This window comes from Monodelphis domestica, chromosome 3, assembly GCF_027887165.1.
Source record: "Monodelphis domestica isolate mMonDom1 chromosome 3, mMonDom1.pri, whole genome shotgun sequence".
Taxonomy (NCBI): Eukaryota; Metazoa; Chordata; class Mammalia; order Didelphimorphia; family Didelphidae; genus Monodelphis; species Monodelphis domestica.
This window is the reverse complement of record NC_077229.1, coordinates 87,202,727-87,227,417: the sequence shown is the minus strand read 5'-3', so window position 1 is coordinate 87,227,417 and position 24,691 is coordinate 87,202,727. Positions and strand designations below refer to the sequence as shown.

The window sequence follows — 24,691 nt, the reverse complement described above, 5'->3', positions numbered from 1 at the left end:
ACCCTCTCATATATTCTTTCCTCACTTGGTTTAAGTGGCACTGCTGCCTTCTGGTTCTCCTCTCTCTAACTGCTCCTTCTCAGAATCTTCTTTTGTCTCCTTCCAGAACTCTGTCTTATCTTCTCTTTCTATACACCACCCCTTGAGAGTCTCGTTAGCTTCTCTAGGTTCAAAGTATCCTTTTTACATAGATGACAGCAACCCACAGCATACTTCTTCAACATGTCCAAAATGTAACTCATCATCTCTTCCTCTAAATGTACACTACATCCAAGCTTCCCTGTTTCTGTTGAAGGCATGGCCAATCTCCCTGTTATTCATGTTTGTAACTTCTTTAAATCTTCCTTCTTCCTCTCTCCTTATTTCCAATCATTCACCAAATATTATTGATCCTACCTTTACAATGTCTTAATTTCATTCTTGTCTCCAAACATACATAACTATAGCCAAGTTCATCACCCCTTGTATTAAACTACTGTAAGAGCCTCCTAATTTTGATAGACCTGTTTCCAGTAGCTCTTATTTCTTATCCATTTCCCACATAACTGCCAATATAATATTCCTAAGGCACAGCTTTACCATGTCACTCCCCAGCTCAGAAGCCTTCAGTGGCTTCCCCCCAATGCCTCTAGGATAAAATGCAGATTCCTTTGCCTTTCATTTAAGACTCTTTAATTGCCATATTCCTACTTTTCAGTCTTATTTCTTATTACTCCCTTTCATAAACTCTACCAGCCATTTCCAGGCTACCTGCTATTTAATACTCCATTGCCTCCCTCCAAACATTATATTCATCTATCCAATGTCTAAATTACTCTATGCTCATCTTCACCACCTTTTAAAAATGCTTGTCCTCTAAGCCCAACTCAGGTTCCAGTCCCCTTGTTAATGCCTTCTTTAATCCTTTTAGTTGTTAGTAGTTTCTCACTTTTCCTCATATCAACTAGAAAGCATTATAAAGTTCATAATTGCATCTTGGTAGAGAAACTGAGTGGATAGCAAGTCAAAGTTAGGTGCCAAGCACCTTTTATTCTGCATAATTCTCTCTAACCAGATATTCAAACTCAAACTTACATGTTTCATTTCAAGATTCTTGTCCTCTTATCGAATTGGGTGTGCTGAAAGCTGCTGTACTCCATACCAGCTTCTATACTCTAGCCTCAGGGAATAGGAGTTATATAACTTAAGAGTTCAATGGGAGAAAAGACTGACCAGAGGTATAATTCCTAAAAAGAACAAAGGTGTAGACATATTATGCTCCTCCTCAGGTTACTAAATATAAGCTTCTTGAGGGTCTGATCTGTTTTATTTTTTTCATCTGTCTAGCTCCAATACCTTGCACATAAGGGTGCTTTATATATGATCATTGAAGTAAATTATATCCTACTCTATATTTTACATGCTCTGTCATCCCCAAATAGAATGTACTTCCCTATTGTCCCCAGTGGGGAGACTGGCTTAGTACCTTGCATAGTTGATGCTTATTAAATGTTTAATTGAACTGAATTAATTAAACTTGGATACCCAAAGTCCTGTACATTAGGCAGCATTCTTTCCAAACCTGGTTTAAACCCATGACTCCCTGGACTCCTCCCCAGTGTCCTTCACATTGGCAAGGAATGCCACCACTCCTACAATCTTCTCTGATTGGCACGTTTGACCTTGAACCTTCATTTGAGAAAGCATCCACAATTATCATACTCATTCCAAACCTTGTTCAGTACATGATGCCTTCTGGACATTGCCCAGATACGAGAACCTTCTATACTCCTTCCCATATATCTCCCCCTGTCCTGTTCCCTTCAACTTGTTTGTATGTATCTCCCCCCATTAGAATGAAAACTTCTTGAGGATGGGGGCTTTCTTTGTGTATTCTCCATGTTTAGCATAGTACCCAGAACATAGTAAGCTCTTAATAAATATTTCTGTCTGTCTTTCTGTTTCAACTCCTATGGTTCTGAATCATGGGTTGTTTCATTTTTTTCCTTAGGAATAGGCCAACAGGATAGACAGCAAGATAATATGTTTTCACCCTCTACTTTTCAGAGTAAGATAAGAAGCCTTCAGATATTATTGGATTTGGAAAATATGGAAGTAAAAGATGGGGTTTGGGTTTCAGCATCACTACTAGTTATGGTACTTTTATATTCAGACTTCTTTGTAATTCATGCTTTTTAAAAATTGATTCTCTGAGATAGTCTTTTCTCCCATTGAAGTGTTAGTTATACAAATCATATCTCCCTGAAGCTAGAGCAACAGATTACCTATCATTAGAAGGTGAGCAGTATAATTTAATTTGTGTGTTTTTTTTGCCATATTTTTTTTATTCATCTCAAGTGAGGTCACAAAGAATCGGACATGACTAAAATGACAACAGTCACCTGGTATATGTCATGAATGCTGTTGAATGCTTTACAAATATCTCTCTTGACCCTTATAATAATCCTGGGAAGTAATTGCTATTTTTATCTCCACTTTACTGTTAAGGAAACTGAGACTGAGGTTATGACTAGTCCAAGGTTACATGTTTCAGGCCAGATTTGAATTCAAGTCTTCCATGATTTCAGACTAACCATTCTAATCACTGTGCCTAATGAATTATATAAAATATGTAATAAAAGCTTCACCTAATTGTTGTGATTTGTATTACTAGATGTAGTACCTTCATTAACCTATGTCTCAGTCCTTCTCTAATTTAGAAGATGGAATTTGAGAGTTCTGAAGCCAAAAATGTCACTATTCAGAAGAAAACTTAGTGATGAGTTGCTATGAATTTAGCAAAGTTGGCCATGATACTTATGGGAGCCACAATTTTTCCTGGGTCTGTATTCAAAGCCTTTCTTGCTTTCTTTTTTAATTTTAAATTTTCAAGTATTTTATTGATTAATTAATTTAGAATATTTTTCCATTGTTACATGATTCATGTTCTTTCTCTCCCTTCCTCCTCCCCGCCTCCCAGAGCCAAAAAGCAATTCCTCTGGGTTTTACATGTATCACTGTTCAAAATCTATTTCTATACCATTGATATTTGCATTAGAGTGATCAAAGTCAACATCCCCAATCATATACCCATCAAACCATGTGATCAATTATATGTTTTCCTTATGTGTTTCTACTTCCACAGTTCTTTCTCTAGATGTGGATAGCGTTCTTTATCATAAGTCCCTCAGAATTGTCCTGAATCATTGCATTTCTGCTAGTAGAAAAGTCCATTACATTCAATTGTGCTATAATGTATCAGTCTGTGTACAATGTTCTCCTGGTTCTGCTCCTTTCACTCTGCATCAATTCCTGGAGGTCATTTCAGTTCACATGGAATTCCTCCAGTTTATTATTCCTTTGAGCACAATAGTATTCCATCACCAACATATACCACAATTTATTCACCCATTCCCCAATTGAAGGGCATCCCCTCATTTTCCAGTTTTTTTGCCACCACAAAGAGTACAGCTATGAATATTTTTGTACACATGTTTTTCCCTATTATCTCTTTGGGATACAAACCTAGCAGTGATATGGCTGGATCAAAGAGCAGGAAGTCTTTTAAAGCCCTTTAGGCATAATATAAAATTGCCTTCCAGAATGGTTGAATCAATTCACAACTCCATCAGCAATGCATTATTGTCCCAATTTTGCCACAACCAACGTTTATTATTACCTTTGCTGCTATACTGGCCAATTTGCTAAGTGTGAAGTGGTCCCTCAGAGTTGTTTTGATTTGTATTTCTCTAGTTATGACAGATGTAGAACACTTATTCATGTGCTTATTTATAGTTTTGATATCTTTATCTGAAAACTGCCTATTCATGCCCCTTAACCATTTATCAATTGGGGAATGGCTTGATTTTTAGTACAATTGACTTACCTCCTTATAAATTTGAGAAATTAGACCTTTGTCAGCATTTTTTGTTACAAAGATTTTTCCCAATTTGTTGCTTCCCTTCTAATTTTGATTGCATTGATTTTGTGTGCACAAATTTTTTTATTTTAATTAATAAAAATTGTTTATTTTACATTTTATAATATTCACTGTCTCTTGCTTGGTCTTAAAATCTTTCCTTTCATAATAAACTGGAGGAATTCCATGTGAACTGAAATGACCTCCAGGAATTCATGCAGAGTGAAAAGAGCAGAACCAGGAGAATATTATGCACAGAGATGAATAAACTGTGGTAAAATAAAATGTAATGGACTTCTCTACTAGCAGCAATGTAATTATCCATAACTATTTGGAGGGACATATGAGAAAGAACACTATCCACATCCAGAAGAAGAACTGTGGGAAAAGAAACACAGAAGAAAAACAACTGTTTGATCTCATGGGTCGGTGGGGCTATGACTGGGAAAGTAGACTCTAAAAGATCACCCTAGTGCAAAAATTAATAATAAGGAAATGGGTCTTGATCGATGGTACATGTTAATCCCAGTGGAATTGTGTCAGATATGGGAGGGGGGCAGAGGGGAGGGAGGAAAGGAACATCATAAGTCTTATAACCAGGGGAAATTATTCTAAATCATCTAATTAAATAAAATTTAAAAAAATAAAAAATCTTTCCTTTCCCATAGGTCTGACAGGTATACTATTCTATGTTCATCTAATTTACTTATAATTTTCCCCTTTATATTTAAGTTATTTACCCATTCTGATATAAACGTAATCTCTCCCAAACTGTTTTCCAATTTTCCCAGTAGTTTTTGTCAAATAGTGGGTTCTTGTCCCCAAAGCTAGGATCTTTGGGTTTATCAAACACTATCTTGCTGAGGTAATTTACTCCAAGTCTATTCCATTGATCCTCCCTTCTGTCTGTTAGCCAGTACCACATAGTTTTTTAGATCACCACTTTATAGTACAGTTTAAAATCTGGTACTGCTAGGCCACCATCCTTCACTTTTTTTTTATTAGATCCCTTGATATTCTTGATCTTTTGTTCTTCCAAATGAACTTTGTTATAATTTTTTTCTAATTCTATAAAAAGGTTTCTTGGTAGTTTGATAGGTATGGAACTGAATAAGTAAATTAATTTTGATAGGATTGTCATTTTTATAACATTAGCTCATCCTACCCATGAGCAATTAATGTTTTTCCAATTATTTAGATCTAGTTTTAATTGTGTGGAAAGTGTTTTGTAGTTGCGTTCATATATAATTCCTGTGTTTGTCTTGGCAGATAGATTCCTAAATATTTTATATTGTCTAGGATGATTTTAAATGGAATTTCTCTTTCTAACTCTTGCTGCTGAGTTGTGTTAGAAATATATAGAAATGCTAATGATTTACTTGGGTTTCTTTTGTATCCTGCAACTTTGCTAAAGTTGTTTATTTCTACTAGCTTTTTAGTTGACTCTTTAGGATTCTTTAAGTAGACCATCCTATCATCTGCAAAGAATGATAGTTTAGTTTCCTCATTGCTTATTTTCCTTTTCTTTTTCTTCTCTAATTGCTACCACTAGGATTTCTAGTACATTGTTTAATAGAGGTGATAATGGGCATCCTTGTTTCATTCCTGATTTTATTGGGAAGGCTTCTAATTTATCCCATTGCAGATGATGTTTGCTGATGTTTTAAAATATATACTGTTTATTATAGTTAGGAAAGGACCATCTGTTCCTATACTTTCTAGTGTTTTCAATAGGAATAAGTGTTATATTTTGTCAAAGGCTTTTTCTGCATCTGTTGATATAATTATGTGATTTCTGTTGGTTTGGTTATTGATATGGTCAATTATACGGATGGTTTTCCTAATATTAAACCATCCTTGCATTCCTGGTATAAATCTCACCTGGTCATGGTGAATAATCCTTGTGATAACTTACTGTAGTCTTTTTGCTAGTATTTTATTTAAGATTTTTGCATCTATGTTCATTAAGGAGATTGGTCTATAGTTTTTTTCTCTGTTTTTGACCTGCCTGACTTCGGAATCAATACCATATTTGTGTCATAAAAGGAATTTGGTAAAACTCCTTCTTTGCTTATTTTGTCAAATAGTTTGTATAGCATTGGGATTCATTGTTCTTTAAATGTTTGATAGAATTCACTTGTGAAACCATCAGGCCCTGGTGATTTTTTTCTTAGAGAGTTCCTTGATGGCTTGTTCAATTTCTTTTTCTGAGATGGTATTGTTTATGTATTCTTTTTCATCTTTTGTTAATCTAGGCAGTTTATATTTTTGTGAATATTCACCCATTTCACCTAGATTGTCATATTTATTGCCACATACTTGGACGAAATAGCTCTTACTAATTACCGTAATATCCACTTCATTAGAGGTAAGGTCACCCTTTTCATCTTTGATACTGTTAATTTGATTTCCTTCTTTCTTTTATTTTGATTAGGTTAACCAGTATTTTGTCAATTTTATTTGTTTTTTCAAAGTACCAGCTCCTAGTCTTATTTATTAGTTTAATAGTTCTTTTACTTTCAATTTTATTGATGTCTCCTTTGATTTATAGGATTTCCAATTTGGTTTTTATCTGGGGATTTTTAATTTGTTCTCCTCTTGATTTTTTAAGTTGCATGCCCAATTCATTGTCCTCTTCCCTCTCTGATTTGTTGATATATGCACTCAGGGATATAAATTCCCCCAAGTTGTCAAGAACAGGGTCCAGCCTCACTTGTGGCTCCAGGGGTTCTCAGCAGGTGGTGAACAGTCAGTCAAGAAAATAACACACAGAAGACAGCTGTGTATACCATTCAGCCATGGACATGCTTTGCATCTGGTAGCTACTCCACGATCCCCAGGCCTGATCTTTATTATATACCCATTTTTTTTTTGGCACAGAGACACATTACCTAACACACATGATCAAATAAAGATAATTGGAAAAGTGATACATTAACTTTTAACAAATCACTTGATTAACATCCTATATTCTTGTATTATGATTACAGATTTTGACAGGATGAATAAAGGTCTTGCTTAAGATAAATGATTTTGTCACAGGTGGCTTAATTTTCTCATTACCCTATGAGGAGCTTGAGCTTACAAACAATCAAGGAAATTTACTTATTACTTATTACTTTTAATAAAAAGAAATAATCAGAAACTCTTAAAGACAATTCAACAATCATAACATTGATGTTGAGAGGTATAGAGAACACAATTCAGATTTATTATTAGACTGATCATTTTTCAGGGTTTACTAGGGAGTTTCTCAAGGGGAAGAATCAAGTCACTGAGGCATGAAGCTTGGTGTACCAGCACATTTTGTATGGGCCTTTATGATTGATTTGTATGCTGACTTCAGGAGAATAACTTTCTGTGACTGGGAAAGTTTTGGGCTTGGCTTGTGGCTATGGTTTTACTGGGAATTGTGTACCTAAGTAAAAGTTAACCCATGGTAATCTTTTCGGATTGGGTTTGAGGGTCTGATCTTTTGGTGATTCTTTGGGGAAATAGAGTACAGGTATTTTTCTCTTATATTATTCTTTCTGAGGTTAGGGAGGGGATAACAATCAGGCCAATCCCATTAGTAAGGGATGTTGATGAGAGAAGTCATGCAAGGGGACTGAGTGAGCAATCACATCTTCTCAAGGGGCCACTCTGTGACCTCTTGTTTACCACGTGTGATCTTGTCAAGACATCGTGGCTTAATGGCTCCCAGCACTGAGTACTGCATTTGGATGCATCCCATAGATTTTGATAATTTGTTTCCTCGTCATTCTTTTGAATGAAATCAGTAATTGTTTCTTTGATTTGTTCTTTGATCCACCAGTTTTGAAGAATTAGATTATTTACTTTCCTATTAATTTTAAATTTGCCTTTCCATAAGCCCTTATTGATTGTGATTATTATTGCATTATGGTCTGGAAAATTGCATTTATTATATATCTGCTTTCCTAAATTTGTTTGCAATGTTTTTATGCCCTCGTTCATGGTCAATTTTTGTATATGTGCTGTTCCTTTTTGTCCTTCTTTATTTTTCTTCTTATATTTATTAGCTCTAATTTTTCTAATATTTTATTCACTTCCCTTCTTTCTTATTTATTTTTTTTGGCTCAATTTATCTGGTTTATTTGGTTCTGATAGGGGAAGATTGATGTCCCCCACCAGTATGGTTTTACTATCTATTTCCTCCTTAATCTCCTTTAGTTTCTCCTTTAGAAATCTGAATGCTGTACCATTTGGTTCCTATATGTTGAGGACTGATATTTCTTCATTATTTATATTGCTTTTCATCATGATGTAATTACCTTCCTTTTCTCTTTTAATGAGATCTATTTTTGCTTTAACTTTGTCTGAGATCATAATTGCTACTCCTGCCTTCTTTGCCTCAGTTGCAGCCCAGTAAATTCTGCTCCACCATCTTACCTTTACCCTGTGTATGTCTACCTGCTTCAAGTGTGTTTCTTGTAGACAACATATGGTAGGATTCTGGTTTTTAATCCATTCTGCTCTCTGCTTCCTTTTTATGGGTGTGTTAATCCCATTCACTTTCACAGTTATGATTACTGTCTCTCTACTCCCCTCCATTTTTACTTCCTCCTTTGATTCTGCCTTTTCTCTTATCCCTCTTATTTGCCCTCCAACTTTTCACTTTTAGTCAGTCCTCCCCCCTTTCACCTCCCTAATGTTACTCCCCTTCCCACCCCCTCCTTTCTTAGTATTCCTTTCTTACTATACTGCCTTTTAAATAACCCCCCCAACCTCTCTCTTCCTTGTATTGCTCCCCTCCCTACTAGCCTGTTTATAACCCTTCTACTTCTCTATAGGGCACAATATAATTCTCTGCCCCAATGGATCTGACTGTTCTTCCCTCTCTGAGCCAATTACAGTGAGCATAAGACCTGTCATAAATCTTTTCCTTCCATTTTATTAGACTTCTTCCCCTCTTCCTCATGATAACAGTTTTTAAGAGTTACCAATATCTTTTCATGTAGGAATACAAATCATTTGAACTCATTGGGGCCTTAATTTTATTTTTCCTTTCTTAATTACCTTTTGGTGATTCTCTTGTTCTGTGTTTGGGCATCAAATGTTCTGTTTAAGTCAGGTCTTTTCTTCAGGAATGCTTGGAAATCTTTCTATTTTATTAAATGACCATACTTTCTCCTGCAAGAATATAGTCAATTTTGCTGGGTAGTTGATTCTTGGTTGTAGACCCAGTTCCCTTGCTTTCCAAAATATTATATTCCATGCCTTCCAGTCCTTCACTATGGATGCAGCCAGGTCCTGTGTAATCCTGACTGTGGCTCAATGATATCTGGATTTTTTTCCACAGCTTGTAATATTTTTTGTTGGTTTGGAAGGTCTTGAACTTGGCTATAACATTCTTGGGTGTTGTCAATTGGGAATTTAATGCAGGTGGTAATCTGTGGATTCTTTCAATCTCTACTTTACCCTCTTGTTCAAGAATATCAGGGCAGTTTTAATAATGTCCAGGCTTTTTCTTTGATCATGATTTTCTGGTAGTCCAATAATTCTTAAATTGTCTCTCCTGGATCTATTTTCTAGGTCTGTTGTTTTATCAATGAGGTGTTTCATAATTTCCTCAATTTTTACATTCTTTTTGATTTTGTTTTATAGATTCTTGCTGCCTTGTGAGGTCATTCGCTTCTAATTGTTTGATTCTAATTTTTAAAGGCTGCATTTCATCCCTGACATTTTGAACCTCCTTTTCCTTTTGATCTATTTTTCTTTGTAGGTCATTGTTTTTTATCTTTTACCTTCTTAGCCTCATTTTCAAGCTGGTCAATTTTGGCTTTTAGGATACTATTTTCTTGTTTTAGTTCATGTGCCTCTGTTTCCAGGTGATCTATTTTTAAGTTCTTTTCCCTATTTTCTTCAACCTCTCTTAATTATTTATTGAATTGTGTTTTGAGTTCTTCCAGTGCTTGGGTCCAATCTGATGGAGTTACTGAGTTTTTGCTTGGTGTTCCTTAGTCCTCCTCTGTTCCATTTGCTCGTTGTTCATTACCTGTATACAAGCTGTGAATTGTAATTTCTTTTTCTTTTTCTGTTGTTTACTCCTATTTTTTCTTTCTTTCCCCCTCCTTATTGGCTGTGTTCTTGCTCCTCTGTTTATTTGCTGGATCTGTGGGTTTGGCCTTTTCTGCCCTGAAGGGGCTTCTTCTCTGCCCAGCTGATTTAAATAGATTAAGCTGATATAGCTGACCAGTTGTATTAATGTGCAATGAGGCTAGATCTTCCCCAGCTGCCAGCAGAAGCTGAAGGTGAAAGTGACGGTGTGAAGACTGAAGACAGTTACCCTCAGTCCTCCTCTCTACTGCTTTCTGCCAGCCGCCTCCCTGCCAGCTGCCCCATCAGAGCCCTGAGCTTCCTGTGGTGGTACCATGGTATTCTGTTGCAGATACAACCTTCTCCCTGGAATCACAGTTAGCCAAATTCCTATCATGAGTCTCAGAGAAGTAAGTGGGGAAGTAGTATTGGATCTTTCCCTTATACCCAAGGATTCAGCTTTATTTGCATCCACTCTGCATCCTTGCTCCTCCAGTTTTCTGTCAGCTCCATGAGACTGAGCCCTTCTTCCCTCTAGAGGCTTCTTCTCTGCATTGTTGATAAACTGGATTAAGCCTGTTGAGCTGATCTACAGAGCTGAATGTGCCCCTAAGGCCAAAATCTCCAGAGGCAGAGGCCTAAGATGGAGGTGTGGTGGCTGAAGGCTTTAACCAGCCTGCCCACTTCTTTGCTTCTCCCCTCTAGCTGCCTCCTTGCCAGTTGTGGTCAGAGCCCTGAGCTTTGTTTAGTTATGGTAGCAAGGCACTCTGTCCCTGTTGGACCCCTCACCCTGAGATTCCACCAACCACAGAAGTTTCAACACAGTAGGTGGGGGAGGGGCACTAGGAACTTCTTTTTTTTCCTTAAACCTGAGAATTCAACCTTCTCTGCAGACCTTTTGAGTTGAATTGAGCAAGAGGGTCCCGAAGCTCTGTCTTCTTGTTGGATTTGGTTTTCTGTCCCCCTTGAAGTGCTTTGTTTTTTTGATTGGTATGGAAAGGTTTTCACAGAGGAATAGACTTTTCCTGCTTCTAAGTCGCCATCTTGACTCTGCCCCTTATAATTTAATTTAAAATGACATTTTATCAAGATTATGAATAGCCTTGTAAATAAAACCAACTCATTTAGTCATTAGGAAACATATGTTCAGTTAGTTATCAGGAGCATCTCATAAGCCTGTCTTGCTTCTTCTAAGACAGGAATGGGCCAGGGCTGGATATTAAGGGAAGTACTTAGGTCTATGAGTATGTCTATGAGAAGATGCCCAGGTAGTAAACGATACCTTTTTTCCCTTTTGTGTGATCTCCATCAATATTGTAATCCCTTTATGTCTTATGACTCATTCAGTCAGTCAAAAAGCATTTATTAAGCCTCTGATATCATACTATGTCACTATATCTGTATTTATATATATATACATGTATACACACACACATTTATGATAAACAAGAAGTAATTAACACAGAGGAAATGCTGGAATTAAAAGGGATTGGGAAAGGTTTCATGTAGAAAGTTTGATTTTAGCTGATACTTGAAGGAAACCAGGGAAATCAAGGGGCAGAAATGCCCTGAGCCAAGTGATGGAGTGTCTTATTCTAAGAACAGTATGAAGGTCAATATCAAAGACTACATGACAGAGAGTAGATGTAAGAAGATTGAAAAGGTTAGGGGAAGAGAGTCTGGTTAGGAAGGGCTTCGAATGCTAGAAGATTTTGTATTTAATTGTGGAGGTGATAGGGAGCTTCCAGATTTTATTGAGTAAAAGAGTGAGATGTTGGGTCTGTACTTAAGAAAACCACTTTGGTGGCTAAGTGGAGAAGTAATTGAAGCTCAGAAAGAATTGAGGCAGGCAGATCCACCAGCAGGCTATTGTAATAAAAAAAGTATTGTAATAAAGTGTGAAATTTTGAGGGCCCACACTAAAGTGGTGACAGTGTCAGAGGAAAGAAGAGAATTTTATGGAAGTTATGTTGCAAAGGTGAAATTAACAAGCTTTGGCACCGTGTTGGACATGGAGGTGTGTGTGGGGGTGAGAGATAGTGAGGGATTGAGGATGACAACTAGGTTGGGAGACTGGGAGAGAGTGGTGGTGCCCTCAGTGCAGAGGCATTTTATTTTATTTTATTTTTACTTTTTTTTAACATTATTTTATTTGGTCATTTCCAAACATTATTCATTGGAAACAAAGATCATTTTCTTTTCTTCCCTCCCCCTCCCACCACCTCTCCCATAGCCAACGCACGATTTCACTGGGTATCACATGTGTTCTTGATTCGAACCCATTTCCATGTTGTTGGTATCTGCATTAGAGTGTTCATTTTGAGTCTGTCCTCAGTCATATCCCCTCCACCCCAGCAGTCAAGCAGTTGCTTTTCATCAGTGTTTTTACTCCTGTGCAGAGGCATTTTAAAGGGCAAAGATGAGTTCTGTTTCAGACATGTTGAATTTAAGGTGTCTATTAGTCTTGTAGTTCAAGATGTCTGAAAGACAGTTGGAGATGCCAGACTGGAGGTAAGCAGAGAGGTTAGGGCCAAAAAGTAGATACGGGAGTTGTCAGCATAAAATTGGAATAGAATGGAAAAAAGTCATCAACGAGCCTTGTTTTGATGAGCCTCCCTGTTAATCTGATCCTAGCACAACAGACATTTTCTTGAAGTTATCCCAGCTTTTTCATCTTGACCTGTCTGTGGGGCTGGTACCCCACTAGAATAACATTCAGTAACTCAAGTCAAATATTGGCCCAAAGAGGAAGTGAGGGAAAACATCACCTTTCTTTCGTTGGAAAGGACTGTGAGTATGCAATGTTGTATATTTAATTGCTGGGGTAGTTGGTTTTTCTTAATGGTTTCTTTGTTGCATGAAAACCCTCTTTGGGGTTAAGGAGAAGGGGTATATATGGAATTTATTGTAATATTTTAAAATGTTTCAAGGTAACTTCCACATCATATGAAGACACCAGAAGAGGAAGCTAATGGTAAATCCAAAATTTTTAAATAAAATCTATGTGGAAAAGGCATTCTAATGATCATACCCTATAGTGTTGTGTGTACTAAAGAAATAGACACACTCTCAGTATCTTTTCCTCCCAGATTTTGAAACCCTTGGTTTCCACAATAAGGGAGACAGGACCGTTGTGGGGAGTTGGACAGAAGCTGCTACCAGTAACTATAAAACAGAATATCAGCTGTTCTCCCAATTTTAAGCAGATGTCTATGGGATTCATAATAAAATAGGATTTCGTAGTTTTGCCCCTTTAAGCAGAGAATATTAAAAGGGGATAGAAACAAGACACAAGATGCCAATTCCTTATAAGATCATAGGATGTCAAACCTGGAAAGGGGCCTAAAGATTGATGTTCTAATACACAAGTGCTGTAGTATATATATATATAGTTTAGCCTCTTATTTTACACATAGAAACTGATGATCAGATGGAAGAGTGCCTTATTTGAAGTTATACAAATCATAGGAAGAAGAGCTAAGATTTGAACCCTGGCCTTCTGATTCTAAATTCAAAGCTCTTTTTCTTGGCAAGGAAAATTCTAAGGAATTTTATTACTGGGAGCTTTCTTTATGTATGTCTGTATTTGCTTGTTTATCTTAGAGTATTGTACAATGGTTTTTACTGTGAATTGACTGAAGTTTTAGGATACAAACTGGCTGGTCATCAGTGAGTCTGTGTCCTTGACAACACCTTCTGGAAACACTCATCCTCTCTGGAATACCTGGGTCAAAGAACATGGGATCCTAGTAGTCAGTGGTCACAGAATCCTAATGCCTTTGAGCTTCCATGTTTCTCTCAAATAGGGAAACTGCTAAAATGCACCTCACTTAATAAGGAAAAAGACGTGTACAAAAATATTCATAGCTGTGCTCTTTGTGGTGGTAAAAAATTGGAAAATGAAGGGATGCCCTTCGATTGGGGAAGGGCTGAACAAATTGTGGTATATGTTGGTGATGGAATACTATTGTGCTCAAAGGAATAATGAACTGGAGGAATTCTATATGAACTGGAATGACCTCCAAAAATTGATGCAGAGTGAAAGGAGCAGAATCAAGAGAACATTGTACACAGAGACTGGTACACTGTGATACAATAAAATGTAATGGACTTCTCTAGTAGTAACAATTCAATGATCCAGAACAATTCAGAGGGACTTATGAGAAAGATACACTATCTACATCCAAAGAAAGAACTGTGGGAGCAGAAACACAGAAGAAAAACAACTGCTTGATCACATGAGTTGATGGGGATATGATTGGGGATATAGACTATAAATGATCATCCTAGTGTAAACATCAACAATATGGAAATAGGTTTTGATCAAGGACACATGTAAAACCCAGTGGAATTGCGAGTCGGCTATGGGAGGGGGTGGGGGCAGAGGAGGGAAAGAACATGACTCTTGTAACCAAGGAAAAATATTCTAAATTGACTAATTAAATAAAATAAAAAAATAAATAAAATGCACCTCACTGAGACATGAGTCAAGGAGAGCATAACTATACACTCTGGACATAGCTGAGGTTTAGCTGTATTACCTTGTGTTTGATTGAACATAGGAAAATGTAGATAAGCATGTATAGTCCCTTGTCCTTTTATATTTACTTTGAAAAATAATTTGTGAGTTGGGAGTGGGGAGGGGGGGAAACTGGCTAGAGAGTCCTTCAATACAGGAAAATAGAGGGGGAAATTCTAGAGATCAGTGGTAGGGTGTAGATATAACTAGATAATTTTACTTTTCTTGTCCTCTTGTGTCTTATGACTTTGTATGTTTGCTTCCCTTTGCTAAATAAATAATGCTCAACCTCAAGTGAGACCAGAAAGTCCAAACTTCAACAAGGTAAAGGAAATAGAAGTTCTAGAGATTAAAAAACACAAGATGAAACAAGAAGAGTATATGTTATTATTTTTCCATCTTAAATCTCACATCTTTCAGAGAAACAAAGACCATCTCAGAAGGAAGTGATTACTTATTCTTCAAAGAGGGAAGAAATGGCCTCAAACAAACTACCAATAGGTAAGAGAGCATCAGATAGTAGAGAGAAAAAAAGATAACATATGGTGATTGGATACTTGTTACTGAAGGGGGGTACCAAGACAATTATTTTTTGACCAAATACAAATCACAGTGGTCTATTGTTTCCCAAAATATGTCTGAAATGTAATAGAATCTCTCAAGAACTGTCAGATCTGACAACCATTACTCACTTTTGATGATTCATGTGGGAGATAAATGGTACTACGGAACTAGAAAGTATTACTAAGGATTTTGAAGATCTGTTAAAAAACAAACTAAAAACTTTAGGGTCACAAGTGGTGTTTTCTTTATTAATGCTGACTAAAAAGTAGGAGATTGGTAAAAATAAAAGGAGACGTGGGAAGGGCTAAGAAGATAATTGTCTACGAATGGGATTTGGAGGTTCATATAATACTTTATCAAAGGCTCTCAATACCACCTACCATCTTCTCCTCTATAATTGTTTTTTTTCCCTTCTTTCCATGAAACTTCTCTCTCCTACTTTTCCTTTCTCTAACTGCTTGTCAGTCTCTTTTGCAAAATCATCATCTCCTTCATCTCCTACCCCTTTTGTGTAGTTGTTGCCCTGAGCTCTGCCTTCCTTTGCACACTGTCTCTGAGGTCTCATCAAAACAGTATCATCTTTACATAGATGACAAGTTTAGTTCTATAGAGAACTCTCCATTAGAGTTCCTCCAATGAAGGAAGATTAGCAAAAAAGAGAATTTTTTAAACAGTAATTCAAAGGATATTGTATCTAAGAATCCAACCAGCAATAAAGCCCAGAGCTTCAAAGGTCTCTATTTTAACCAAGAAGTTATGTTGTACAGATATACCACTGGAATGAAAGGACAAATTAGGTGAGAAGTTTGGAGAAAATCATAAACCTAGGACAGCAGTAAGATATTGTAGTAATGAGGGATTTCATACTATATAGATGTGTGATCTCTTCTCTCTGTATGTGTAGTCTAATGAAGATCATATGGATCTTTATGTATAATCTGGGATTCAGCTGCAAAGAAATAATTGAAACCACAAGAGCCAAATTGTGATCATGGACTGCCAAAACCTTTCTGGATCTGGATCCTAAGTCTATTGGTACTACCCCCTTCAGTCTCTTGTCATCTGCAAAATTTTAAAGTATATTGTCTTCATTTTTACCTAAGTCGTTGATTAAAAGTGGTGAACATAACAGGTTCTTTTCCTGGGGCCTAAAGAACCTCCCTTAGAAGGGTCTCTGGAAAGTTTTCAGAGGGAAAAAAATTATGTCTTTATTTTTTCAAACGTATTTTGAGACAGGGATCATAGACTTCACCAGTCTACCAAAAGGGTCCATAAAACACAAAAAAAGTTAAGAACTTCTAGTATAGACAGGAAAGAGAGAGGGCCTGAGACTGAGCTTAATAAGGTAATATATGTAAATTGCTGTGCCTACCTTAAAGTTACAGGTAGATGTTAGGTGTTGTTATTATTGTGTCAGGTCAAAAGAAAGATAATTTCCAACTAGGAAATGGAAGTCTCAAGAAACCTGAGTTTTGACCCGAGGCTGTTGATAGATGTTAAGGCAACCAAAAGGATTTTGTTCTTTAAGCTATATTTGGGCAAGAAAACATACCAACAGCTAGGACCTTGTGCACTGATAGTAATGCTTTTCAGTGAAAAAGTTGAATTACTCAACTTGGATTTTGGGGTTTTTCATCTTCTTTTATTCACTATGGTCCTTCTATTGGAAAGGATAGGAGAAAAAAATTCATTAGGGACTGGAAACCCAATATAAATGAGGATATAATTGGACAACTGTTATTTAACCTACTCTCAATGACTTTTGTCACCAGGCCTGAAGAAACCATATCCTGTGGTATGAAACATCCTATAAAAGAGGATTGCTGAGCTAGAGGATGAAATTTGAAAATTCTTAGAAGTAGAAATACCTTCTAGGACTAAAGAAATGCAAATGCCAACCTCCTTTTTCTTTTTTACACCCCTTAGGCAGGAGATAGTCTGCAAAAATTATAAAGCAATGATCTGTTCAAAGCAGAATTCTAGTACATATTATTAAAGGGATATTTTGTGAGCACTTAGCAAAGTAGTAACCATTAAAATCTGACATGGCTTTGTAAAACATAGGTCCTGTCAAACTAACCCATTTTCCTCTTTTGATAGGAGTACCACACAGGTAGATCAGAAGGCAGATGTTGTAGATAAAATGAAATTTTAGCAAAGCATTTGACATAAAAGTCTTATGCTGTGCTTTGGGATAAAATGGTCTAGATGGGTGAAGCAGATATTATTCCAGTTTTGTAGACAAGGAAACTGAGGTTCAAAGGAGTAAAGCCACTTGTCTGCATAGCAAGTGGCAGAGTCATTTAAACTCTTTATTTTTATTTTTTAAAAATATTTTTCTATATTTACATGATTCATTTTCTTTTCTTCCCCTCTTCCCTCCTCCTTCTCAGAGCCAATAAGCACTTCCATTGGGTTATACAAATGTTATCATTTATACCTATTTCCATATTATTAATTTTTGCAATAGAGCAGCCATTTAAAACCCAAACCCCAAATCATATATCCATATTGTAATGATGATATTAGAAAATAAGCATTGTTTTATTAGTTTAGAGATAAGAAGTAAAGTGGCTGACTTGAGAAAAGAATTGGAGTTTGAAGCAGAGCTGAGAGAACATGTTAATTTCAACTGCTGACAGTTACTGCTGACAGTTATTTTCTATGTCAGTTACTCTCTGGCAGTTGGCAATTGGCAGAGACACACTCTGGACTGGAGGAGGTAACATCTTTGCCTCTCTGTCTGAGGGAAAGATCTGAAGGAGCTTAGGATTTTCCTTTCCCAACTTGGGAAATACTATTGAATATCTATTGTGGTTTTTATAGATTGGTTTATATCTGAGAAGACCAAAGAAAAATCCTAACTTGATTCTTGTTGAGACTCAACCAGTGTTAAAGGTAAACTTAGGGTTGTTGACTGAATATATTATACTAGTGGTTGCCAGGGATTAAAATTCAATCCCAATGAAATACTCCAGTCAGTTTGGGATTTTTATGGTGGTTTAATTACAATAGAAGGAAGAAAATCAAGAAGGAGATCTTGAGAGGAAAGGGTATAAGACTTCTCTTGCAAGCCAATAGGAGTTCAGAGGTCTAGACCAAGGGCCTTCTCAGTCTAGCTCTTCTTCCAGCCATGAGGCCTCCTCTGAGATGAGGGGTCTCCTAGGAGGATAGCCCTTTAAGAGGTAAAAGAAAAGAGGCATCAGCCTAAACCATTCATCAAGCATGCTAAGAACACTGCCACGAGCTCCCAATGCTGAAAGAATCCAACGTTTCTGAGAGCACCTGGAGAGAGGAATTGACACGAACTATATAAACCGTTCTTTACATCACTTCCTGCATCTCACATGTTTTTTGGTAGTTTGATGGATATGGCACTAAATAAGTAAATAAGTTTGGATAAGATGGTCATTTTTATTATGTTAGCTCATCCTACCCATGAACAGTTGATGTTTTTCCAATTATTTAGATCTAGTTTTAATTGTGTGGAAAGTGTTTTGTAGTTGTGTTCATATAATTCCTATGTTTGTCTCGGCAGATAGACTCCTAAGTATTATATATTGTCTTGGGTGATTTTAAATAGAATTTCTCTTTCCAATTCTTGCAGCTGAGATGTGTTGGATATATATAGAAATGCTATTTTGTATCCTGCAGCTTTGCTAAAGTTGTTGATTATTTCCACTAGCTTTTTAGTTGATCCTCTAGGACTCTTTAAGTAGACCGTCATACAAAGAATGATAGCTTGGTCTCCTCATTGCCAATTGTAATACCTTCAATTTCTTTTTCTCTAATTGCTACTGCTAGTGTTTCTAGTACAATGTTAAATAATAGCAGTGATAATGGGCATCCTTGTTTCACTCCTGATCTTATTGGGAATGCATCTAGTTTATCCCCATTGCAGATGATATTTGCTGGTGGTTTTAGATAAATACTATTATTTTTCAGAAAGACCCTTCTATTCCTATACTTTCTAGTATTTTCAATAGGAATGAGTGTTGTATTTTATCAAAGGTTTTTTTCTGCATCTATTGAGATAATCGTGATTTTTGTTGGTTTGCTTGTTGATATGGTCAGTTATATGGATGGTTTTCTTAATATGAACCATCCTTGCATTCCTGGTATAAATCCCACCTGATCATAGTGAATAGCCATTGTGATGACTTGCTGGTGTCTTTTTGCTAGTATTTTATTTAAGATTTTTGCATCTATGTTCATTAAGGAAATTGGTCTATAGTTTTCTTTCTCTGTTTTTGACCTGCCTGGCTTTGGAATCAGTATCATGTTTGTGTCATAAAAGGAATTTGGTAGAACTCCTTCTTTGCTTATTCTGTCAAATAGTTTGTATTGTATTGGGATTGGCCATTCTTTGAATGTTTGATAAAATTCACTTGTGAATCCACCAGGTCCTCGGGATTTTTTTTAGGGAGTTCTTTGATAGCTTGTTCAATTTCTTTTTCTGATACAGAATTATTTAAGAATTCTATTTCTTCTCCTGTTAATCTAGGCAATTTACATTTTTGTAAATATTCGTCCATATCACCTAGATTACCATATTTGTTGCCATATAATTGGTTATAGTAGTTTTTAATGATTGCCTTAATTTCCTCTTCATTAGAGGTGAGGTCTCCCATTTTCGTCTATGATACTGTTGATTTAGTTTTCTTCTTTCCCTTTTTTTATTAGATTGACCAGTACTTTTTTTGTCTATTTTGTTTGTTTTTTTCAAAATACCAGCTTCTAATCTTATTTATTAATTCAGTGGTTCTTTCACTTTTGAGTTAATTAATTTCTCCCTTAATTTTTAGGATATCTAATTTAGTTTTCATCTAGGGGTTTTTAATTTGTTCACTTTCAAGTTTTTTGACTTGCATGTCTAATTCATTGACTTCTGTCCTCCCTAATTTGTTAATATATGAACTCAAGAATATAAATTTCCCCCTGAGTTACTGCTTTGGCTGCATCCCATAGATTTTGAAAGGATGTCTCATCATTATCATTTTCTTCAATGAAATTATTAATTTTTTCCATGATATGTTCTTTAACCAATTTTGTAGAATATTATTTAATTTCCAATTAATTTTTGAATTGGATCTCCATTTACCCTTAGTGATTATTATTTTTATTGCCTTATGATATGAAAAGGTTGCATTTATTATTTCTGCTTTTCTGCATTTGTTTGCCATGTTTTTATGACCTAGTGCATGGTCAATCTTTGTGAATGTGCCATGTGCTGCTGAAAAGAAGGTGTATTCCTTTTTTGTCTCCATTTATTTTTTCCATATATCTATTAACTCTAATTTTTCTAAGATTGCATTCACATCTCTTACCTCTTTCTTATTTATTTATTTATTTGATTTATCTAGATTTGATAGTGGTAGGTTCATGTCTCCCACTAGTATGGTTTTACTATCTATTTCCTCCTTAAACTCCACTAGTTTCTCCTTTAGAAACTTGGATGCTATCCCGTTTGGTTCATACATGTTGATTACTGATATTTCTTCATTGTTTATACTGCTTTTATCAGGGTGTATTTACCTTCCCTATCCCTTTTAATCAGATCTATTTTTACTTTAACTTTGTCAGATATCATGATTGCTTGCAAGTGCTGCCTTCTCTCAGTTGAGGCCCAATATATTTTACTCCAGCCTTTAATTCTAACCTTGTGCATGTCTTCCTGCCTCATGTGTATTTCTTGTAGACAACATATGGTAGGATTTTGGATTCTAATCCACTCTGCTATTTGTTTTCGTTTTACTGGTGAGTTCATCCCATTCACATTCAAAGTTATGATTGTCACTTGTGTATTCCCCAGCATTTTGATATCCTCTCCTATTTCTGTCCTTTGTTCTTTTGCTATATCATTTTAAACCAGTGGTTTGCTTTTAATCAGTCCACCTAAACCCCACCCATAATATGCTTCCCTTTCTTCTCCCTCCCTTTTTGTTCCCTCATTATTTTTTTAGGGTCTGTTAAGTTCCTTTCCCCCTCTCTTTCCTTCCTTTTTTCTACTGCCTACCTTCTTTCCCCCTTAGTTTTCCCTTCTCACTTTCCCTGTAGGATAAGATAGAATTCAAGACCCCAGTGGATCTAGGTGCTCTTCCCCCTCATAAGTGGTTTCACTAGAGTACGGCTTAGGTATTACCTATTAGCACTCTCTTCCTCTCCTTCTTAGAATAGTATTCTTCCCCTCTCCTCCCCATGTGCCTCTTTGTGTGGTATAGATTATCCTATGTATCTTATTTCTTTAAGTTTCTCTTGGTGCCATCTTCTATTCCCCCCTCCCTTTTTTTTAAACCCTTACCTTCCGTCTTGGAGTCAATACTGGGGATTGGTTCCAAGGCAGAAGAGTGGTAAGGGCTAGGCAATGGGGGTCAAGTGACTTGCCCAGGGTCACACAGCTAGGAAGTGGCTGAGGCCAGATTTGAACCTAGGACCTCCTGTCTCTAGGCTTGGTTCTCAATCCACTGAGCTACCCAGCTGCCCCCTCCTCCCTTTTTTTTTTGCATATCATCATATACCACTTATTATCCCAATCTCTTCCTGTGCATGATTCTTCTAATTACTATAATAATTAATATAATTTTTGAGTTACAAATAATACTTTTCCCATATATTGGTATAAACAATTTGATCTTATCGTAGCTCTTAAAGAAGAAAGTTTGAATAGAAAAAACATTTTTCCCCTTTCCTCTTTCTTTCTTATTTACCTTTTCATGTTTCTCTTGGTTTTTGTGTTTGGATATCAAACTTTCCACTTAGTTCTGGTCTTTTCTTTACAAATACTTAGAACTCTTCTATTTTATTGAATGCCCATAATTTCCCCTGGAAATATATAGTTGGTTTTGATGGGTAGGTGATCCTTGGTTGAAGACCCAATTCTTTTGACTTCCTGAATATCATATTCCAAGCCTTGCAGTCCTTTAGTGTGGAAGCTGCCAGATCTAGTGTAATCCTGATTGGTGCTCCTTGATATCTGAATTGTCTCTTTTTGCCTTCTTGTAAAATTTTCTCCCTAGCTTGGAAGCTCTTGAATTTGGCAATTACATTTCTGGGAGTTGTCTTTTGAGGATTTAGTGTAGAGGGTGTTCTATGAACTCTTTCAATGTCTGTTTTACCTCCTTGTTCAAGAACATCAGGGCAGTTTTCTTGGATAATTTTTTGTAGTATAATGTCAAGATTTCTGTTTATTTCTAGGTTTTCAGGTAGACCAATGATTCTCACATTGTCTCTTTGTGATCTGTTTTCCTGATCCATCAACTTGTCAGTGAGATATTTTATGTTTTCTTCTATTTTGTCAGTCTTTTCACTTTGCTTTATTCATTCTTGCTGCTTTGTAAGATCATTGGTTTCCAATTGCCCATTGTCCAAAGACCCATTCTGGTCTTTAGGACCTGATTTACTGCTATAAACTTTTGATTTTCCTTTTTCAGTTTGGTCTATCCTGCTTTTCATCACTTCCAGCTGTTTCTCCAGTTGGGAGTTCTTGTCCTTTAAACTGTTATTTTCTTTTTGAACTATTTCCCACTTTTCTTGCCAGAAGGCTTCCATCTTTTTGGTAAGCTCCCACTTAAATTCTTCAAGAGCTTGTGGCCAATTTCCATTTTCTTTGGAAGGTTTTGGCACATTTATTTGGACTTTCTCTTCTGCTATTACCTCTGTAGTCTGGATTTTTCCTCCATAAAAATTATCCAGGGTCAATGCTGCCTTCTTGTTTTCCTTGGTGTTGGGAAGTTGTTCCTGGGCGCTGTTTGCCATCACTATGGTTGTTTTTCCTTCCCTTTCCAGTCAGAAATCTGAGTGAGAAGGGCAGGCTCTCTGTGTATGGAACTAAGGAGCAAGGATTTTGCCTGAGGCCAGCTCTCCAGTTTCTGCAGCTTCTACTATTTGCTGCCCTTCTCTGTGCTATCTTCCCATGGATGCCCACAGTCTGTGCTCTTCAGCCTGCTTGGGTTTCAGGCTTAGCTGCTCTCAGGGGTAGGTCTTTGGTGGTCTTAGTCTGCTCCCAAGTACCTAGAGGTGCCCCTCACTCGCTCCAGAGGTGCCCCTTGCTCACTCACTGATTCTAGTGTGCACTGGCTCTGACTCTGGTTCCATAGGTTGGGGGGGGGGGGTGAATCAGCTCGCTTTTTGGTGAAAGCTTTTTCACCTCCTTATGGTGTGGAAATGCTCAAATCCCACATACCTTCAATGCTGCACCCTACTGTAGAATCCCTTTGTTCATATGAATTTGGGGTTGGGTTTTTTTTTTTTTGGCTTTTTGAGGTAGTCTATATCGGTAGGTGGTGAGGAGAGGAAGTGTCCTGCGTCCAGATTGCTGCCATGCTTACCTGGAAGTGGTATGTAGTCTTTTAAAGCCCTTTGGCCATAATTCCAAATTGCCTACCAGAATAGTTGGATTGATTCACAATTCCACCAGCAGTGTGTTAGTGTCCCAATATTGCCATTTAAACTCTTTAGGCCTTCCTTTCCTCATCTGTTAAATGAGGTTATTTCACTAAAAGAAATCTAAGACTCCCTTATGGCTCTGAATCTGTGATGCCTACGGTCCCATTTCCTCAACTGTAAAATAAGGAGGGTACATTAGAAGATCCCTTCTAGTTCTTAAGGTTCATCACTTGCATTACACCATGTTGTTCCTGTACACAGTGCCACAATAAAGCAGGGCTCTTTTCTTTGTTCAGCTCAAGAGGAAACCATCTTTCCACAAACAAATCACTCAGACTCCAGACCTCAGTAGTTTCATAGGTAAAATGGAAATAATCACTTCAATAAGTATCCCCCTCATTGTCCTTGATTGGGGAGTGGTTGAACTAATTGTGGTATATGATGGTGATGGAATACTATTATGCTGTAAGGAATGATGATCTGGAAGATTTATATATGAACTGGGAGAACCTCAATGCAGAATGAAATGAGCAGAACCAGGAAAACACTGTATACAGAAAGTAAAACATTGTGGAACAATTTAGTGTAATAGACTTTGCTACTATTAGCAACAATAAGCCAGAACATGTCTGAAGGACTTATGGGAAAGAATGCTAACCACACTGAGAGAAAGAACTATGGGAGTAGAAATGCAAAAGAAAAATATATGACACCATTTATCACATTTGTATTTGGATATGTGATTTGGGGTTTAGTCTTTAAAAGATTACTATATAGCAAAAATGAATAATATGGAAGTGGGTATCAAGTGATAACATTTGTACAACCCAGTGGAATTTCTTGTTAGCTTTGGGAGGGGTGAGGGAAAGAAAATGAATCATGTAAACTTGGAAAAATATTTTAAATTAAAAAATTTTAAACATAAATAAAATAAGTACCTCCCTCCCTAGGTGCAACCTCTTCAGAATACACTTTGCAGCAAATGCATAAATTCCTCAGTTCTTTTGAGAAAAAGTTATCAAATCATCATTATCATCATATAGGGATAGTCTATCCCCCATTACAATAAGAATCCCACATTTATACACTGTTTCAATGGTTGCAGACTTTTTTTGTTATATAACCAGTGAGATAGGAGTAAAAGCATTATCTTAATTTGACAGATGAGGAAACTGAGACTCAAAGTTTTGGCTTCTGATCTCATCACTTAATTAAAACTCTCCAAAGTTGCCATTTATCTCTTAATTCCATATCTAATGGCCTTTTGT

The 24,691-nt window shown here is 36.6% G+C and overlaps 1 protein-coding gene across 22 annotated transcripts in view; it reads left to right on the top strand.

Annotated features, from left to right (window-relative positions):
• PIP5K1C (phosphatidylinositol-4-phosphate 5-kinase type 1 gamma) overlaps window positions 1-24,691 on the top strand; it is a 155,893-nt gene that overhangs the window by 27,269 nt on the left and 103,933 nt on the right. For 6 of the 22 annotated variants that reach the window (XR_465760.2, XM_007489162.3, XM_007489164.2 and 3 more), the window contains exon 2: window positions 14,895-14,975. The exons of 9 other annotated variants lie outside the window; for them this stretch is intronic. Coding sequence is in view for 10 of the 13 variants with exons in the window: in XM_007489162.3 (XP_007489224.1) it covers window positions 14,895-14,975 (81 nt within the window). In the remaining 3 variants the exon portion in view is untranslated. Of the gene's footprint in view, window positions 1-7,942; window positions 9,748-12,589; window positions 12,746-12,885; window positions 12,930-14,769; window positions 14,799-14,894; window positions 14,976-15,021; window positions 17,937-24,691 lie in introns of those variants that run through there. 7 more of the 22 variants (XM_056822407.1, XM_056822397.1, XM_056822398.1 and 4 more) reach the window with 6 other exon arrangements.